The sequence below is a fragment of the Talpa europaea genome (assembly GCF_964194135.1).
Source record: "Talpa europaea genome assembly, chromosome: 6".
Lineage (NCBI taxonomy): Eukaryota > Metazoa > Chordata > Mammalia > Eulipotyphla > Talpidae > Talpa > Talpa europaea.
The window spans coordinates 86,264,239-86,284,585 of record NC_140072.1 but is presented as its reverse complement, the minus strand read 5'-3'; the positions used below and the strand labels follow the sequence as shown (position 1 = coordinate 86,284,585).

The 20,347-nt window shown below is 38.5% G+C and overlaps 1 protein-coding gene across 10 annotated transcripts in view; it reads right to left on the bottom strand.

Moving 5' to 3' along the window:
• The window catches only part of DCLK1 (doublecortin like kinase 1), a gene marked incomplete at both ends in the record, with an annotated part of 315,030 nt that overhangs the window by 68,269 nt on the left and 226,414 nt on the right, over positions 1–20,347 (bottom strand). For 5 of the 10 annotated variants that reach the window (XM_084235618.1, XM_084235619.1, XM_084235620.1 and 2 more), the window contains one exon: positions 6,676–6,770. In XM_084235618.1, the coding sequence (XP_084091744.1) occupies positions 6,676–6,770 (95 nt within the window). Of the gene's footprint in view, positions 1–2,955; positions 3,013–6,675; positions 6,771–7,705; positions 7,725–20,347 lie in introns of those variants that run through there. The other 5 variants (XM_084235622.1, XM_084235623.1, XM_084235624.1 and 2 more) reach the window with 3 other exon arrangements.

Genomic DNA, 20,347 nt, shown 5'->3' with positions numbered 1-20,347 from the left:
TTGTGTTATGTTTTCATCCATTTTTATTAAGAAATGTGGTTTTTAGACTCCACTGTCTTTTAATAATAATATAAAAAAAAGACAGCACAGTCACATATAAATGTGCAGTGGACATAACCAAAATGCCCCTTCTGGTTAAGGCTGGGAACACACTTTTGTGTACATGGAGTACATAAATGCTAGTTCAGAATGTTTTTAGGCAATGTTATTTGATTGTTTTATATTTAGATGAGCCAATATATGAACACAGGGATGTGTACAGATGGGTAGAACTTCTTTAAAGTCTGTGACAGTGTAGAAACATTGTAGAATTTTTTTCCCACTCAATTGATTAAGCAAGACAAAGAACATACCACGTGGCTTTCAGAATCAGTCTTTTGAGTTCACACTGAACCTTACGCTTGATATTATTAGCTTTTGCATTTCTAAAATGCTGAAAGCAGAGAAATATGTACAATATCTTTTTTATGATAACAAAGAAGAAAACGCGACTGCAAGTGAAAAAATATAAACATTTTAACCAGAGCAAAATGTCTTCATAGCGATTTAAGGTTTACCATAAGGACAAAAATGCATGGCTTTTTCTGGAGTTCTCTTCTGCTCAATAGAACAATTTTAAAATTCATTGTCTAATTTTGAAAAAGAATTCTGTAAGTAAGTAAATCTTAAGTGCCTATAAATCACTGATTTGATTCCACCAATGAACTGAAAACTGCTGGTTTGTTGTTAAGCATTTTTAAAATTTCTGCTGTAGCATAATGGAATTACCCTCTGCATAGAAAGAGATCTCAAAGTCTATAAATGGTGTGCTATTTCAATCTCTTAGGGACTTTAGTTTCAAAAGTAAATGATATATATTGCCCCTGAACAGTCCTTTAATAAAAGTCATATGTTCAAAAGATTAAATGCTGTGGAATAGCATTTCCCTTGGAACTGCTTGAATGGAAAGCTGGCTATGATATCTATCGGCAATTAGTACAAGTCCAGTTTCTTTTTGCCGTGTCTAAACAAAGCCATGGGCTTCATATCAATTGGCAATATCTGCCACTTATTCAGAACAAATAGCATTTATTGGACCTCTCTAAGCAGTAGTTGTCTATAAGATTGACAGTGCAGGGAAGTTAAAATTGTTGGAATTTATTTTTGTTATGGACCATCTACCCCACCAGATTCAAGTTAACTGTTCCACTGCTTTCTTTGCATTTTTGACAGTTCAGTCAAATACATACTAATCCTTTATGGACTCAACTGTATTAAGTAATGCATTTTACAAAGACATAACTAGAACAGACACCAGCATAGGCAACTTCACAGATGTTTACTGTTTCAGTTAAAACAAAGCAGCCTTTTGATCTCAGCAGGAGTCTCTGTTCATTTCTATTAGAAACAGTTTTAAAACCTGAAGTCTGGAACAGGTATTATTATGAACTGTTCTTTCAAGATGGAATGGTTCAGTTTGTGGTTCCTGAATAAATTGCCAGAGAAGTGTCTTTCTCCCCAACAGACAGGATAATGAGGCACTAATTATTATAAGGCTATGTTTTCAAATGCTGTTAGGTTGCCTGGACTGTTTCTGGGGTTTTTTTTTTTTTTTTTTTTTTTTTTTACTTCTTTTGGTTGGAATATTTTATTCACTTAGAAAGTGAGATGGTAACATATGTAACTATAAACCAGATGGTAAAATTTGATAGTTGAACAATTTATCAAGCAGATAAATTGATAGCATTTAAACGGCATATTACAACGCAGTTTCTTTCCATCTTAAATCAAACATTTTGTTTTTCAATTCAGTTTTCAAGTAAAATTTGAAGGAAAAAAACTCAAGTAAAAGCCTCCAAATGGCATCATACATTTTTAATTTATCACCTACCGAGATGTGTCAAACCTATAGAATACCAATACCATGCTTCATGAGTCTTAAATTGTTAGTATTTGAACGAGTAAAAGTAAATGATTACTTGGCTATGGCTTGAATACAACAGACCATACACATTAAATTAATTTTAACATTCAGATTTTAAAATAATTACTTTATGTTTAAGCAAAGCTGACTATATATATATTTAAATAAAGGACTACTAGTGCAGAATTAGTAGATTAAGGTTTAACAGTGGGTTATAGTCATAGACGTACTTGGTTTTACACAAAAGGAGTTTTGCATATGAAAATTTCCAAAATACGAGAAAGATCCAAGATTTATCAGAATGGAGATTTAGATATTTTGGTTCTGATTTGTATAACACCATTTGAGAGATTTTGCTGTTCAAATTTATGTTTTGGAACAAGTCCAGACATGTTTTATTTGAACCTATGTGTAAAAAGAATTTCATAGATTCAGCCTTTACACATTTGAAATATGACATATATGGTTATAAGAAGGAACGAAATAATCTATAGCAATGCCACTGAACAAGTACTTCATGATGGTATGTAGTTTAAGGTATATTTATGCTGTCTCCAACAAAAGATAGTTTAAAAAATAAGATTTACTTGACAACATAAATAAGGAAACTTCCTGATGCCTAAGTCCTCCTAAGATATGGCCTTATATACTTACATAAGGATAACTACATACCAGCTTATGATTGAAATAAAAACCCAGCTACAGAAATATAACTCTGTAATGCTACATCATTAGTATGTTTTTGTACTCATTATTGGATCCATACATGAAATTCATTAAAAGTCGGGTCTCACAAAATTCTCAATAACTGAGCCAGTTTGAGTTCAAATTTACCCCAACCAAAGCAATGTAGACTTTTTTTTTGTTTGTTTAATTTCTTGCAGATTAACATTATGAATATAAAATACTTGTGTATTTATCATTATACAATTTGGTTTTCATAATTTCAAGATATGCAAAGCTCTTTTGTGTGTTTTGCTGTTAGGCTTTTGCTTAGGAAATGTGAAACCTTCACCCAATCACAAACCATACACATTGCTCCATTGTCTCTTTTACACTGAGTCTCCTACTGAATCCAAATCATCCGAAGAGAGGGGGTGATACAGGTCCTGTAAGATGAAGGGCAGTATAGATTTGTTTACTTGGCATTCTTGGGTGCCCTATGGCTCCCTTAAGAGTGGAGCAACATTGAATGAAATCCTTGGTTTACTGACCAGTGGTCATTGACCTTTTAGAGCCACGACATTGGATAAAAGGAAACATAATGGTGCTTATTTTGCATTGGCAAGAAATGCTGCCTGCTCTGCTCGTGAGCTTTGCCTATGTGTCCAGTTGAGTTTTATAGCCCCTGAGGTCTGTCAATGCCAGCACTGCTCTTATGTGTCTGGGCAATGCTTCCTTGCACAGTTCCTGCCCATTCTGGGTAGAAGAGGAATGTGCTTACCTCACAAAATAATTTACCAGGACTCCTAAACTGACATTCAGCATATTTTGGTGCAGCTACTCAATTGTTGCACACAGCATAAATCCAATAAACACTGCCTTTTCAAAGTGTTACGTTTGGAAGACAGAGAGCAAGCCAATGTGATCTCCTTCATCCCTTTCACTGCTCTTCCCTGTTCCCAACCACTCACCCATCACCTCCTCTCTTTTCCCCTCCCATCCCTTTCTGCTACTAGATCTCTCTGTGGTAGCCAGGCAACCAGCTCAGAATCTGCAGTGTCTAGAATCTTGGCTTCTTTTTCTATTTTGTGCCACCCACTCCTCACATCATCTGACTGATCAGATAATCTACAAAAGTCAGCGACGTGGGAGTATAATGGGGAGCTTCATTCAACCTACACACCACAACACATTTCTTCCTGATGTATTAAGAAATGGGACCAAAAAAAGTTCATAGATGGTACAGAGCCTCCAAAAGCTGCTTCCGTGACCAGTAAAATGCTTCTAGACAGCAACTTAAATATCACTGCTCAGGAAAAATAAGGAGGCTGCTTGGGACATTACCACCAGTACTTTCATGAAGAAAAATATCTGGCATGCAGCCGAGGACTATTCTAAGATGTCAAAAGAGGTAACATAAAAATACGAGTTTAAGAAAAAAAAAGAAAGGGAATTAATCATCAAAATTAATAAAAAGAAAAAATAGGCTTTCTTATTTAAGAAGTGGGTCAAATGTCTCAATATTTCTTTAAATAAAAATCAACTTACATTCTTGTGCTTTAAAACCAGGTAGGAAGTGTGTGTGTGTGTGTGTGTGTGTGTGTGTGTTTGGCTTGGGGTGGGGGCAGCCACCCTCATTTTCCTGGCCATGTTGCTAGGCAACACAGAAGGAAAAATAGAAGTAGCTACTGTTTTCCAATTTGCAATAAAAAGAGTTAATTTATTCTTTGAAGTGTCTTCTTTTAGCACTTGCCATCTTTCACTTATTTCAGTATTTCCTGCATAAGGGCATAGCCAAATATTTGAGAGGAACATTAACCAAATTTGAAACAGGATCAGTTTTTAGGGATATTCTAGACCCATTTTCACTGGGAGGGGTTATTTGATGCCGCTGCCTCCACACCAAGATGAAAGCTCCTCTAGTGAAAGCAGCTGGGAATGTCTTCACGCACTGACATGGTACATGGACGGAGGATGTTCATTTACGGTCTAAATTCAAAAGCCTGGAGACTACACCATCTCTGAATTATCCAGCACTCTGCTCACAACATGTGCTTAATAAATGTTTTCAGATGACGATAAACCCTTTGTCTCTCTAAAACAAAAGGGATTGTTTTTCCCACTCAAGTATGGTGCTTGTGCTGGTAGTTTAAATGACAAAATGAAGGCACTATAAGAAGAAACATCCCTTATAATCATTTCCCAGGTGCCAGTGTTAAGTATATAAGCCACTGGTGACTAGATGGAAATTTTCTGCCTCAGTTGAACAAAATCATGGTGAAAATACAGAGGGCAGACAAAGCAAATTCTAGCCTTGCCTGCCAACAAAGGGACAGTTCACCAAAATACTTTACAGCCCCAAAGTGAAGGTCTCCACAAGCAAGCAGGGAGAGAAGCTCATCTGCGGTTGGGATTCTCAATCACTCCAATTTAATCTCAATAACTAAGCAAGAGCTGCATCCCGAATCTGAGTTTAATTAGCTCAAAGGATGAAGAGGGCTCTCTATGCCAGGTGTACTCTCTAAAGTATACAGTTCAAAAGAGAGAATGTTCTGTGAAATAAGGCTCTTTCGGTGCTATCAGTTCTCAAGGCTTCTGCCATGGAGGGGGCTGTTGCTGGATGGCAGTTACAAGAAAAAAAAATCACCCCACTACGCCACCCAACACTCAAAGATAGACTTTCAGGACAGTAAATAATTGGCCAATTCTTCTTGTAGTAGCTCAGTAAGGATTCCTGGACTTTAAAATGCCAAATTAGACCACGGCAAAGAAGAAAGTCATACTGGACACGCTGAGATGGAACTGGAATAGAATTTATGGGTTTTCTAAGTGGAAAGAGCCTCTTTTCTGTTTTGTGTTGTTTTTCCAACTAAGGCCCAGAGGGGTTAATATCTGAAATATCACAGCCATTTAGCAGAGGAGCTTGAGCCAAACCCTAGGCCTCACCAAATGACCCAAACTGTTGAACACGGTGCCAGTTGGTTCCGAGGAGAAGGACAACACAAGCTGATATCTGGTGGGATAGACAGAGGGAATGGGGACTGAGCGACAACCTGACACCCACTTTTAGATGGGCTCTTGTAGACACAACCTTGGAAGGAGGTCTGAAAAGAGGACCTTGCACCTTGGATGCAATTTAAATTTATGCAACTAAGAAGTCTCATTTTAAAACATACAATAAAAGAAACCAACTTCAAAAATCCAGACTTCGAGTTCCGAATCCTCCCAGAAGCCTTTGTTTATGAAAATGGCCAGTGAGTACCATCAGAAACTCTCCTGAGAGCAACTCAGTTTCTCCCAACCTCACTTCTGAAATCAGGACAATGGAAGCTCTTCTTTTCCTCCACTGCACCTCCCCCCTCCTTCCCTTCCCACTCCTTTTATTCTTGCCAGGGTATAATTGGAAGAGACCAACAGTACTGATTTAAAGGGATAAGAACCATAGTTCTTCCGTCCTGAAAGAAGAGCCATCCTCACCCCCACTCCTCAGCATCTTTCTGGTAACTTTATCACCTTTGCGTCCAAGGCTCAGAAACTTCTCCATCATTATACAAGACGTTAAAAAATAAATACAAGCGGTGATGAAAAAGAAGGTGCTCAATGTGGGCTCATTCACAAAATATGTCACACGTCTCCATCCCGTGAAGCCCACGTCACTCTGGACCATCATTTCATGCCATAGAGCAGCTGCCCACCATGGATCACCTCTCTGATGAGGGTCCTTTTTCTTTTTCTTCTTTAGGAAAGCCTGAAGGTCTATGGCCATATTTAAAGAAACTAGTTATAACTAAGGCATTTACGAACTAATGCCAGTAACATCTGTGCATTCAGAACAAAAGAATGGGGTATTTATAAGTGAAGCAGCAGATATTTATTTTCCACAGTTAAGATTTGGACAAATTTACTGAGAAATTAAAAGCTCTGAGTTCTAGATAAGAGAAATGATAATAAGCAGAAATAAATGACCTGCTATTGGTCATCTCCGGCCCTAGCCTGGTGATTTCTTAGAGACAAGCAGCACTATTAGGACAGGGCTATTTGTAGGCACCTGTGCCACTCTGAACCCCAGGTCAGGCAGCTCTTAAAGAGAAGCTCATTTATTTCCTTACCCTCTGTTTCCGCAGGCTTCCTGGGCTGGTGGGTGATGGGCTTGGCGACTTGCCCGAACGGGGAGTAGAGAGCTGACTACCAGGGGTTCCATTAACTAGAAGTACAAAGAATCACAGAAAAAAAAAATTACATGTCAAAGAACTTTCATAACAGACCATCTTCTAAGAGAAATAAACAGCTGTAAAGGGGAAGTTGCTAAATTCCAAACATCTTTTTATCAGTAGTTCTGTTACAGGGCAGCCCCCTAACAGTTCTGGAAAAAAGCTTTATGGAGTAGCCTTCTTCAGATATTTACTGTTTTGTTTGCTAATCCTGTGTTTACTATGGCAGCAAGCACATAAAATTTTTTTTCAATGTACTTTTCACAACTTTCCTGAAAAATTACTAATGATGCCTTCAATAGTGCCAATAGAGATTTAAAGAAGGTCGCTAAGGTCGGAAGACATTTTCAGTGGGATTCATCTCTAATTCCTGAGTTCAGTTTCCCAGGACCACCCAGAAGGAGCAAATATTAGCACAGCTCACAAGTGATATTAAAAGAGATTGCTGTTTTATAGCTAAGAACTCACTTCCTGAAGTTCCTGCATCCACTTGTGCCCTGCAACCTCCCTAACAACTCTGAAGGAATTGCCTTCAACAGGAAAAGTAACTGGCACAGATATTCAAGAACTTCTCACAGTGTGACTTTACTCTATTGAAAAGTAAAGTGGCTTTGCAAAGGTTTAAATCACTGGAAACTTATCATTCTCTAGACGTTCATGCAACATTATCACTAAACTGAATCAAAGCCACAGAACTCGAGTAAGCAATTCTTTTCTCTGAGTAACATTACCACTAAGAACTGATAAAACACTTAAAGACATGACTTTATAAAGCTCCAGAAGGTCACTAGATTTTTCCTGTAAAATGACATTTTTACATGCTTTACATCCACAGTCAATGAAGTAGCACTAGCAATGAGACACACAGATTCTGGCGGGTGCATAATAAACACTTTCCACAGGGGAGAGTGATCACATATTAACTTACCTTCTATGAGTTCTAACATGGACACAGTGTTTGACCTGACACTAGCAAGAGGCGAAATCCCTTCTCAGCACTAAACCGAGCACCCGCGGAAATGGGAGGCGTCGGGTGAGTTAAGGATGGCTAAGGCTGCTCCCAGAGCAAACTGAATGAGATGCAGGATTCATCAGCAGATGCCTTTTCTGCGTAAGGCTGACGTCTTCCAAGCAGCAGTGGGAGGTGCGGGTTCTGTCTTAGGCTACATCAAAGGTGTCAATTAAGCCTCATGGCAACGGGAGCCACTGCAACCCCCACCCCGACACCACTAACTCCCGGAAGCCAAGCCCTTTCAGTACTTTGCACTGAATCATAATGAAGTGCCTCAGGGGGGCAAGAGACCCAATGACTCATCTGAAAATCAAAATGACAATAACTCTTCTAAAGCCTGGTGACTCTGGGGTAATAAGTACACCCTCGCAAAATTCGGTGGCAAGGTACAATGTTTATTGATTTTTCACACACAGTGTTTTCACCAACACTTAGGGCCCATGAAATTGGGAAGCTGTTTGTTTTGTCATTTTCTTCAAGGACCTTTAAAAAATGTCACATAACCCATGCTGCACTAAATTGTAGTTTTGCCTTTGAAATGTATGTGGCAACTAATTTTTTTGGCAGAGTTAAGTTCAGAGGCACTGAGAATGCTTTAATTTGCTTGCATTCTACAGTCCTGTTTTGTTGAATGAGCATAATACTCAAGTCTTTTCTCACTGAATTCCCCAGCCAGTGGCTTTTACGGGCAGGACTCAGAAACAGGCAAAGACTAAAGACTGTGGGCAAGGCAGGCTCTACAACTGAGATAAGGCAAGAGATCTCCATTGAATTGACTGGAAAGTATGCTTTGTAAATGCAATATTTTCTTTGCTCATTTCTCACCTACTTTATGTCTTAGGTCATCTTAAAGGCTACACAAGTTGAAAAAAATGAGCAATTTCTAAAGCAGATATAGTGTTAATATTTTATTTTTGAAACTCTAATTTTATCAAGTTAATGGAAAATAAAGAGAAAGTGGATACCCAGAAGGCAGGTTTAGGAATATGTTGCTTAAAAAAGCAAAACAGAAGCAACAGTGCTTCCCTGGTGGCACAAGGGGTTGAGTGTCAGCACTGTGAAGCTGTCGGCAGCCACTGTGGCATGAGTTCGATCCCCGGGCAAGAAGCTAACCCACATGGCACAGCAGACGTCTCCTGTCTCTCCTGCTGCTACCCTTAGCAGTGTATTTCAGTGGATCCGCCTGTCCTGCTTCCCACTCTGTCGCTGATGAATTCTCTCACTGCCCTCCCCCACCTCTGGCCTGTACCCCAGCTCTTGTATGCATAAAAATAAATTAAAAAAAAAAAAACAGAAACAAGAAAAAGCTTGCATTGTGTATGCATTTCAGTTTATCAACAATTTACTATGAACTAGTTAATACACTGAAACTGTAACAGGATGGTCCCCAGGAAAGGGGGAGGTTCCCTGCCCCACCCAAGGGAGGGTGGAGCTGAGCAGGAAGAGAAGAAGCTGCAGAAGAGACTGAGGAAGGAAGGAAGCAGGATGGAGCCAGAAGACCTGGAGGAGGCGCATGGAGCCTAGAGACACGTGAAGAAACTGCGCTTGTCTTGTGGTCGTGGACTGGGTGACACAGATGTGGATGAGACCCATGGGGAGGTGACAATGGCAGCTTTTATCTTGATGTTGATTTTGCTCTTTTCCTTCCGGGCTTGTATGGTTATTTCTGACCCTTTGCTGTGGGTCCCCACTGGAAGGTGCTTTAGACTCGTGGCAGGTTTTGGGGCCTTGCTCTGGGCCAATCCCATTTGGATGGACTTTTACCCACGAGGGGACGGGTAACTTTGGGTGCTTCATTTAGAAACTAGACTCTTTGCCTTACCTGTATTGTTTCCTAGTTTTATTAAAGTTCCTTCCCATTAAAGTCTCATATGTTTTGTGTTGATGCGGCGGATGGCAGAACCCATTTAGAATAGGCAGGTTTGCGGGGTTTGGGCTGCCCCTCTCCCTGTCCTATAACAAAACCTTTTATGTAAACATATAATCTCATATTTATACATACATAGACATACACATATATAATTTCACTCAACTCTCACAATATGCGACAGGCAGTATTATTTAAAACATGAGGAAGCTGAGGCATAAATATAAGCAACTTGACCTACAGATATGGGGTGAAGCTCAAAATCTAATCAAAGCAAATCAGAACATTTACACTTCACCAATACCTTCCTTTAGATCACCTGCCTTCTAGCCTGCAGGGATATCAGATAACTAAGCTAGTGTTTACAATAAAGCATGTGGAAAAGAAAAACATTGGGTGTTGCTGCTGGAATTGTATCAACCTAAAGAGTTGAGAGGATAATGGGTAACAGCAACATGACCTAAGTTTTATTAAGAGCATGCATGCTCATGGCTCCAGGTGTGTACATCAGTTGAGGAATAACAGCCACCACACCAAACTTGAGAGCAGGCAAGAGCAGATTTATTGAAGCAAGAGGAAAGAGTTCCTGACAGCAGGAGGGGGTTCAAGGCAGAATGCCTGTTTACTCCAGCCCTGTTCATTACTATACACTGTCAGACTTCCTGTTGCCCAATGTGCCAGACTATTGATTAGGCACCAGGTAGTTGGGAAGGTTCGTGGTGTTTGTTTTTCTGTTCCCCGATTATGCTGTAACCGGATCTTACTCCAGGTGGCTAGCACAGCAACGTTTCAGCAAAACACTTCTATTTTCCTGGGAGCTGTTTTGTTCCTTCTGTTCCTATATTGTTTGAAATCACTGTCCTGTGTCTCAGCCTTTCCCATTCCCCCAGTCCTCCTGATTTCAGTCCCTCTCCATTTCAGTAGGAGCGCACCAAGTGAAGGAGGTAGGACACAATGAAGGTCAAGTGTTCCAAGGCAAAGGGACTGAGTGGAGAGGAGGGAGCAAATGTGATGCACTGAGGAGCCCTGAGAAAGCTAGTTTGGCAGGTAAGTGGAGTTGCAGGGTGGAGAAGGAGGCAGGGGCAGTATAATACAGGAATTTTTTTTTTTTTTTATTGAGGTAAAATTGGCTTACAATGTGGTATTATGGGTATGTGACTCAGAGGATCATAGCCCTTCAGAGTAGGCATTTGGGTTTTATCCAAAGGACAATGTGAAGCTATTGACTGATTTTAAGCAGGAGCTAGGGATCAGATTTGCATTTTTAAAAAACTCTCAAAAACCCCCGATCAAGAAAAGATTAGAGGAAAATGATAATGGATGTAAGCAGAAGTTTATCATATAGGAGAATGTCTAATGAGGAGAAAGCGCGGGACTCATATAAGGGTCCTGTGGTCAGAGACAGTGTGTGGCTGGGTCTACAGTAGTGCCCTGGAGGGTAGAGGTTAGTGGGATTATTCCAGAGATGTGATTGGTTAAAAGAGCATAAAGGCTGGAGAGGCAGTTGGTTTGGAAGAACATAGAAATTTGGCTATGTTGACTGAAGCATCTTATGTTATATCAATTTGTATTTTATGCACCTCCATACAATTTGAAGAAAAAAATCTGAATTTTGATTCAATCTGAAAAAAAAAAAAGAATAGAAAAAAAAGAAAAGAATTATACTGTAGGTTGGTATAATTTTCCTGTCTTAGATGAGGAAAATGAGGTTCACAGAAGTTGCCCAAAGGCAAACAATTAGAAAATGGATTGATAAATGGATCTCATTGATGTTTTACTTGAGTAACCAGTCCTGGCATCTCAGACACATCAGAACTCTGTCCCCTGTCTGCAGGTGTTAGTATGCAGACTGAGGGGTACTCCAGAACTCACAAACAAACTTGCACAATAAAACCATCTATGCACATAAAAAGAAAGCAAACTTAGTAAAAGAATAATAAAATTAGTGTGCATAGAAAGAGAGAAGACACAACACTATCAAGCTATCGCCAGCCAAGGCAGCAGAGTTCAATCCCTGATCCCCGGTGGCCAGGCAGCAACCCACCTGGCGCAGCAGACCTCTCCTGTCTTGCCCACTGCTCCCCTCAGCAGTGTTTTCCAATAGATTTGCCTGTTCTGCTCCCCACTCTCTCTGGTGAACTGTTTACCCCCGTCCCCCGCACCTCTGGCCTGTACCCCAGTTCTTGTATGCATAAATAAATAAATCTTTGAAGAAAAAAAGAAAAGAAAGGATAATAATTTCTCAATAAAATACCCAGTTACCTATCCCCTTGTGGGTAAATGCCCAGTCAACAGGGTCAGCCTGAAGTGAGGCTGCTGAGGCCCAAAATCTTGCCACAAGTCCAAGGCACCTTCTGGTGGGAAGCCAAAGAAAGGTGGCAAAAGGGACCAGGACAGTCTGGGAAAAAGTACCAATCAAGGTAATGGTTGCTATTGTCAGCCTCCCCAGGGCACTCTCACCCACGTCTCTTCCAAATGTCTCTACATATCTCTCCTCCCATGTCTCCTCCAAGTTCCCTAAATACCCAATACAAGTCCACATCTGAGAAGCAAGCACCCTTTGACTCCCCCTGTCACAAGCCCACCTGCCTTCTGTGTTATATAGCTTCATCTGACTCTTGAGCTCTGCCTCTCACTAGGTGGTGCTGGGGATCACACGGACCTCCCCTTTTTATAGAAATCCCTCAGTTACACAGGGATAATGAGGGTTGTTTCTTATATCATTTTGTGCTTGGACCTACCTCTTTCATTTAAAGCACTGGGTCTAGAGTTTCTGCTTGTGTTACCTTAACTCCAGAGAAATAAAGCTCAAGTGCCAAACAAGTCATTTATAATCAAACATTTTGGAACACAACCTGCCTGAAAATTGGGAGCAGTCTGTATTTTTAGGTCAAAGTTCTGTTCAGACTCCTCCCTGTTGGCCACCTAAAAAGCATCTTAAGATCTTTCATTACATCCAGAAAACAACACATACCTTATTGTTGAGTCACTGCTGGAATAAACAATTTTATTTCAGAAATATGTGTTACATATATATTGAATTTAATTTTTTAAATCTTTTTAATCTTCTAATACCAATTAAGAAATGCCAACTAGAAAAGCTTTGTCAGCTATTTATTTATTTATTTATTTTGAGATTTATTTATTTATATAAGAACCAGGGTACAGGCCAGATCTGCGGGAGGGTGAGAGGATTCACCAGGGACAGAGCAGGGAGCAGAAGAGGCAGACTGACAAAATACACTGCTGAGGGGAGAAGTGGGCGAGACAGGAGAGGTCTGCTGCGCCACGTGGGACCCTCACCTGCTGTCTGGGATCCAATCGGTGCTGCAGAGGCTGCAGACAGCTTCACAGTGCGGCACTCAACTGCCTGCGCCACCAGGGGAGGCCCTTTGTCAGTTATTTACTAGAACTTATTAAAATTCAACTAACAGGTGAAGTTACTTTAGAGAGAACTTATTAAATAATTCTGTACTCTGAATGGGAAAAATTCAACTTTGTATGGTTTTTAAATAGCCAAGCAGGTGTAACAATTAATTATTTGAGTTTGAAATACTCATCAGAACACTGTCTTATATCCACTTCTGGTTTGCTTTGCTCAGATCTGTCTGGATATGTTTTCCTTAAACCCTATATCCTTTGTTCTGCTTATTACTTCCTTAAAGAGATGTGCTGAGCTTTAGACGGATTATTCATAGGTCCCACCAAAGCACTGTGGAAGAAACCTACAGAGCTGACTTTTACTATTTTTTGACTATGCCCCCTTGTGTTTTCCATTTGACCATCAGCGACCCAACAGCATGAACTGCTTGCAGCACATTGCTCCTGATGAAGTACCAGGCATGACCTCTTCCTTCATCATTTCAGATAGACGATTTGACTCTGATATACTCATTGGAACAATGAATCCAGGGCTTGATAATCACTCAGTATACATAGCATACACTTGCTATGTACTCTGTCTTCTGATGCCTGTCTCCCAAGAGACTGTCATTGAAGTTACTGAAAAAGTCTAAGATACAGAAATATTTGACTTCATTTTGAAACTTTTTGCACCTTTGACTTCTATCACTGTACCCTCATGGTTCTTCTGCCTCTTCTGATGTGTTCTTATTATTTCAGTTGTTGCCCCATGCTTCCATCTTGATGCTTACTCTACAAATCTCACTGAGGCGAGGGAGAGGTATCTTATGTTTTATTATTTAAATCCCTATTTTACATACACTCACATAAATTGTCTGTTCAAATCTGACTTAAATGCAGTAACTTATTCCTTATTGCCTACTGGGGTTCCCAAAGAAACTCATACTCCAGGTGTCTAAGATGGAACTTATCTCCCTCTCATCTGATAAACTTCCTTATTTCTGATTCCTCTCTCTTCTAGACTCATCTACAGCTAAATTTCTGGTTTCATTTCCTGTTTGCAGTCTCCCCCATTCTCAACATTGCTTTTTTAATTTCCTCCTGATAATTTCTTGCCACGTTGACTGCAGGGGCCTCAGGACACTTTCTGGCCCTTGGTGCCTCATGTGCAGTCATCCTCTTTACCAATACACCATTGCTTCTAAAAGTCAAATAAAAATCAAATCATAGCCTTGCTAAAAATCCCTCTCACTCCCTAATAACTACAACAAAAATACGCCTTTATGACCCTATGCAATCTGACCACTACCAACCGGACTACTACCATTTCCTCCACGCTTTTCCTAGAATTCTAGCATTTATTTTTATTGAACTTGCAAGTGTTCCTTAAATATATCACAATCTTTCATGCCTTTGTGCCTTAATTCACATTGTTTCATCAAGTGTTAATGTTCTCCTGGCTCTTCCAATCCTGGCAATATCCTTCAAATCCCACGTGTTAAATCTTTTTCTCTGGGAATCTGTCTCTCACCCCACTAATAAGACTTATTCTCTTCCTTCTCTGGATTGTCACTGTACTTACTACTCTATTGCAGCAAATAGTGTATATGTTTGCCCACCAGCATGAACATAAGAACTGTGATTTAATCATCTTTATATTCTTGGAACCTAATACATGTCTGGAACATAAAAGCGTAGATATTTAGGAGATATTGATAAAATTATCATAGAGGCATTAACAGTGAGTTTATAAAAGCAATTGATATAGGATACACCCCACATAGTCATGGATCAAGAAAAATGGATCAAAGCTTTATATCTTTGGAAATATTTTATGTGCAGAGGGTGAGCACTAGTAAGAGTTGATGTGTCCAGGGAAAGAGAATAGAAGGAGCATTGAACTTCATATGCAGAAGAAATTTTGAAAACACAAGAGATGAATCATCGGCCCTCTTGCTTCTTTTGGTATATTTTGTTTCCAACAATTCACTTGAAAATGCAAAGCAGGAAAGATCCTCCATAGGATGTATATAGTTAAATTCCTTATGCTAAAGGGAAAAAAAATGAACTGAGAGCTAGGAGTTAGCAATCTGTCTTTAAAGGTGTTTGATATAAATTTTGTAAAATTAACAAATTGGATTAGTAAGTTAATTAAAATTCTCTTCACTTTCCCAGTTTTGATTCTTGTCTTATCTGCATATGTTGCATAAAATATTTTTATATAACTATAAAAGAGGAAAATTTGAATAACTTAAATAAAGAGACTTCTGGGGAGTATAGCAAGGTGTTTCAGTCATAGCTGAAGGTCATTAATTAAGGCACTTGGTTTTTCCCTCTTTCAAATGTTCATGCTTGCAAATCTAGCACCCAGCATTGCTGGGAAATGGTGAGTTCCAATTGCAGAATGAATGAAGGAATGGTTGTTGCCATGAGAGTTTTTACCTTAAACTATAAGTATCTCAAGGGAGAGAAAGCACATCAGCTCATGATTGAAATTAACAGGTATTGCACAACCATTAGGCCCTAATGTCTGTTGTCATCACTTCTATAGGCAGAGATTACAAATGGAGGATGTCATTCTATGAGAAAAAGCTAGTTATATATCTAAATGAGAATAAAATTCTAAAGCAAGCAAACTAAAAACCAAAGTTCAAGTCTTGGAAAAGATTCCCTTCACACTTCAATGAACAGTTCAGTGGAGGGAAATCTGTGGAGGCTGTGCTCTGGGGCTGGGGACACAAACAGCAAGGCTGTTGGCTCACCCAGAATCCCTGGGAAGGAGAGAGTGGAAGCTAGATAATCTTTAATGAAGGGAAACTGATAGAAAGGAGCAAGGATGAACCCCAAAGGGCAGGTCTGCATAAGGAAAAGAATAAAGGAGTTGCTGTAGATTGTCCTTACTCTTTCTCTCCCTGTCCCCACTAGTACTGACCTTCTGAAGTGCATTGATAGTGCAGATTGCAAAGTCTTAGCAAAGGTGCTAAAAACAGGAGGTCCCCAACCTCCATCCAGCACATTCAAGCCAATACCTGGGCCCTCCCCCACTCTGCAGACTTAACAACTGAAAAAACACATATTAGTATCAACAGATGCCAGCAAGGAAATATATATATATATATATATATATATATAAAAATACATATAATGTGTATTGCACATATACAATACTATATATAATGTGTGTGTGTGTATATATATATATATATATATATATATAGTTTGTGTGTGTATAATCAAACCAAATAAAATCACAGCACCTGCAGGAAAAGTACTTCTACTCTCTAAATTACTATGACAGATTTTCTTTTAAAAGATTTGAAAATTTAAAATAACAAAACAAGTAGGTTTAAAAAAAAAAGAACACATGTCAACTCGAGACCTCAAAGAAATAGGACATCCAAAGAGAAAACAACTGTCCAAAATTTAAGCACAAAAACATGGAAGATTACATCTTTCTATCAGATAAAGAATTCAAAATTGGTATAATAAGGAAACTCAGAGAGATAGAAGAAAATACAGAAAGGCAAGTCAAAATGATAAATGACTACTCAGAAAAGCTAATAAAAGAGATTTTAAAAATTCAAAAAAAAAAACCAAATTGAAGAGCTCAGAGATAAAATTAATGAACAGAAGAAATCGAAATTTTAAATAAGAAAATAACAGAGACTCGGGATGTAAACAGCTCAATAAATGAGATCACAAAATCTTAGGAAAGTTACGGAAGCAGAATAGACTAAAAGGAGGGTGGAGACAGTGACTTCATAAATAGTAATGTGCAAAGGACCCAAGTGGAAGAAGAGAGAAATAAGAAGTAAACACAACAAAGAAGCACGCTAGGAAACATAAGGATACACAACATAAGGATAAAGGATACCCCAAAAGGGGAAGAGAAAGGAAGAGGAAGAGAGAGCTTATTCAAAGAAATAATAAAGAAAAGTTTCCCAAACTTTGGAAGAAACTAAATATAAAATACGTGAAGCTACAAAGAACACTTTGACATTATATTATTAAGGAATTTGTGCATCATGAAGACACAACACTCATCAATATATATGCACTAAACAAAGGAGCATCAAAATGTATAAAACAACTGTTAAGAAACCTGCAACAGACATTAACAATAACACATATAAGAGGAGGGAACTTCAACAGCCTATTTACATTAATAGAAAAATCAACCAGACAGAAAATTAACACAGAAATAACAGGTTTTTATTAGCTGTTTTTGGAATTAAACCAGATACACTATTACATATTTATAGTTATCTATACACCCCTAAAAAGCTGAGCACACATTCTTCTCAAGTGCACTTGGAATATTCGCAAGGATAGACCACATGCTGCATCACATAACATGTATGAATAAATTCATGAAAACTGACATCACACCAAGTCTCTTTTTGATCACAAAGGTAACAAAGTAAAAATCAACCACAAAAAGAAAGCAGGATTATCTCAATATTTGAAACTAAACAATGAGGAATCCAAAGGAGGAATTGAAGAGCTCAGAAATAAAACTATGTGGACACAAATGAAAATGAAGACATAATTTACCAGAAACTATGGGTTGCAGCAAAATCATTATATATGGCAACACATGCCTACATCAGGAAATAAGAAAGATCTCAAATAAATAATCTCACCTACAACTAATTAAAGAAAAACAAATGAAGCCACAAGTTACTGAAAGGAAGGAAATAATAAGAATTAGAGTAGAAATAAACAAATTAGAAATAAAAATACAGTATTAAATGAAACCAAAAGCCAATCCTTCAAAAAGATGAAAAATCTCGGGCCTCCCCAGTGGCACAGCGGTTGAGCGCTGGGTTGCGAAGCAGCCCGCGGCCTCTGTGGCACTGGTTCGATCCCTGGCTGCTCCCCGGCCACCAGAGGAGGGTCCCACATGGTGTGCAGACCTCTCCTGCCGCCCGCTGCTCCCCTCAGCAGTGTACATTGGTCCTTCTGCCTGCTCTGCTCCCCGCTCTGGCTCTGGTGATTTCTCTCACCCTCCCGTGCTTCTGACTGTACCCAGTGCATGTATAAACAAACAAACAAACAAATAAATAAATAAAACAAAAAAAAGATGAAAAATCTCTAACTAGACCCATTACAAAAATGGGAGAAAATGCATTAATAAATAGAATCAGAAATGAAACAGAAGAAATTACAAAAGACACTTCAGAAATATAGAGGATGGCAAGAGACTACTAGGAACTTTAGGCAAGAATATATAAATTAGATGTCAAATTTATTGAATAACCAATAAATTAGATAACTAAGAAAAAATGAACAAAAATTTAGAAGCATATATCTTTCCAAGACTGAATCAGGAAGAAAGGAAATCTGAACAGACCATTTATAAATAAGGAAACTGAAACAGTAATCAAAAGTCTCCCCAAAATCAAAATCACAGGACCAGAAGGTTTCACTCATAGTTCTATTAAACTTCAAAGATGCACACTTACCCTTCTTAAACTTTTCTTAAAAAGAAAAAGGAAGAAGAAGTGCTTCAAAATTTATTATGAGGCCAATAATACTCCAATGCCAAAAGTAAACAAGGACATTTCACAGAAAAAAAAAACAAAACTATAGCCAAATAACACTGATGAACATAGATGCAAATATTCTCAACAAAATCTTATACACTGATTTCAACAATACATTCAAAGAACCACACATCATGACCAAGTGAAATCTATTCTAGGGATGCAAGGAGAGATCAATATCTGCCAAGTAATCAATGTAATTCATCACATCAATTAGAGAAAAGATAAAAACCATATGATTATATCAATGGAAGCAGAGAAAGCACTTAACAAGAATCAACTTCCATTTATGATAAAAACTCTCAAAAAAGGGAATAAAAATAACATAACATGTCATATATGATCAACCCACAGCTCTTTTCCTACTCAATAATAAAAAACTGAAAGTTTTTCCTTTAAGATCAGGTACATGACAAAGATGTCCATTTCTATCACTTAGCTAGAAGCAATCAGCCAATTAGGAAGTCTTAGCTAGAGCAATTAGGCAAGAGACAGATATAAAAGGAATCTAAATTAGGGAAAAGGAAGTAAAACAATCACTATTTGCAAACAATATGATAATATAGTTAGAAAACTCTAAAGACTCCACTAATAAAACTATTAGAAACAATAAATCAATACAGTGAAGTTGCAGGCTATTTAAAAAAAATCTGTTGTATTCCTCTATCTAAATAACAAACTAGGAGAGAAATAAAAAGAAATCTCATTTCCAATTGCATCTAAAAAATAATTAGGTACCTATCAGTAAACTTAACAAAAGAAGTGGAAGACCTGTACGATAAGAGCTGTAATTCGGGGCATCCCTGGTGGCACAAGGGATTAAAGCACAACCTATGAAACTGTCTGCAGCCTCTGCAGCATGAGTTCGATCCCCGGCCAGGGAGTTACCCACCCGGTACAGCAGACCTCTCCTGACTTGCCCCGCTGCTCTCCTCAGCAGTGTACTTTGGTCAATCTGCTGCCTGTTCTGTTCCCCACTCTGTCTCTGGTGAATCCTCTCACCCCCCACACCTCTGGCCTGTACCCCAGCTCCTGTATTCATAAATGAATAAATCTTTAAAAAAAAGAACTGCAATTCATAATTAAAAGAAATATGAGGCACAAAGGAATGGAAAGATATTCCTTGCTAGTCAACTGGAAGAAGTAGTATTGTTAAAACAACCTTTGTACCCAAAGCAATATAGAGAATCGATGACGTCCCTACCAAAGTTTTAATGGCATTTTCAAGGAAACAGAGGAAACATTACAGAAATTAATATGAAACCACAAAAGACCCCAAATAACCAAAGCATTTTTGACAAAAAGAACAGAAGTAGCATACTTCCAGACTTCAAATTATATCACAAAGCTTTTGTATCAAGACAGCATTGTAGTAGAATAAAAATAGACCCATAAGCTGATGGAATAGAATTGACAGCCCAGCCATAAATCCACACTTGTATGGACAATATACAAAAAAAGTAGCTAATGTATATAATGGAAAAAGCAAGGCTTTTAAACAAATGGTTTTGGGAAAATGGTACTAACACATGCAAAAAAAAGAAACCAGATCACGATCTTACCACATATACTGAAATTAATGCAAAATGGATTTAAGACTTGGATATAAGACCTGAAACTATAAAATACATAGAAGAAAACACAGGTAAAATACTCTGAGCCATTGGCTTCGGGGATGTCTTTGGGCACTCAACAACAAGGGACACAAAAGTAAAAATGAACAAATGAGTCTATGTAAAACTAAAAAGCTGCAAAGTGGAAGAAACTTTCATTAAAATGAAG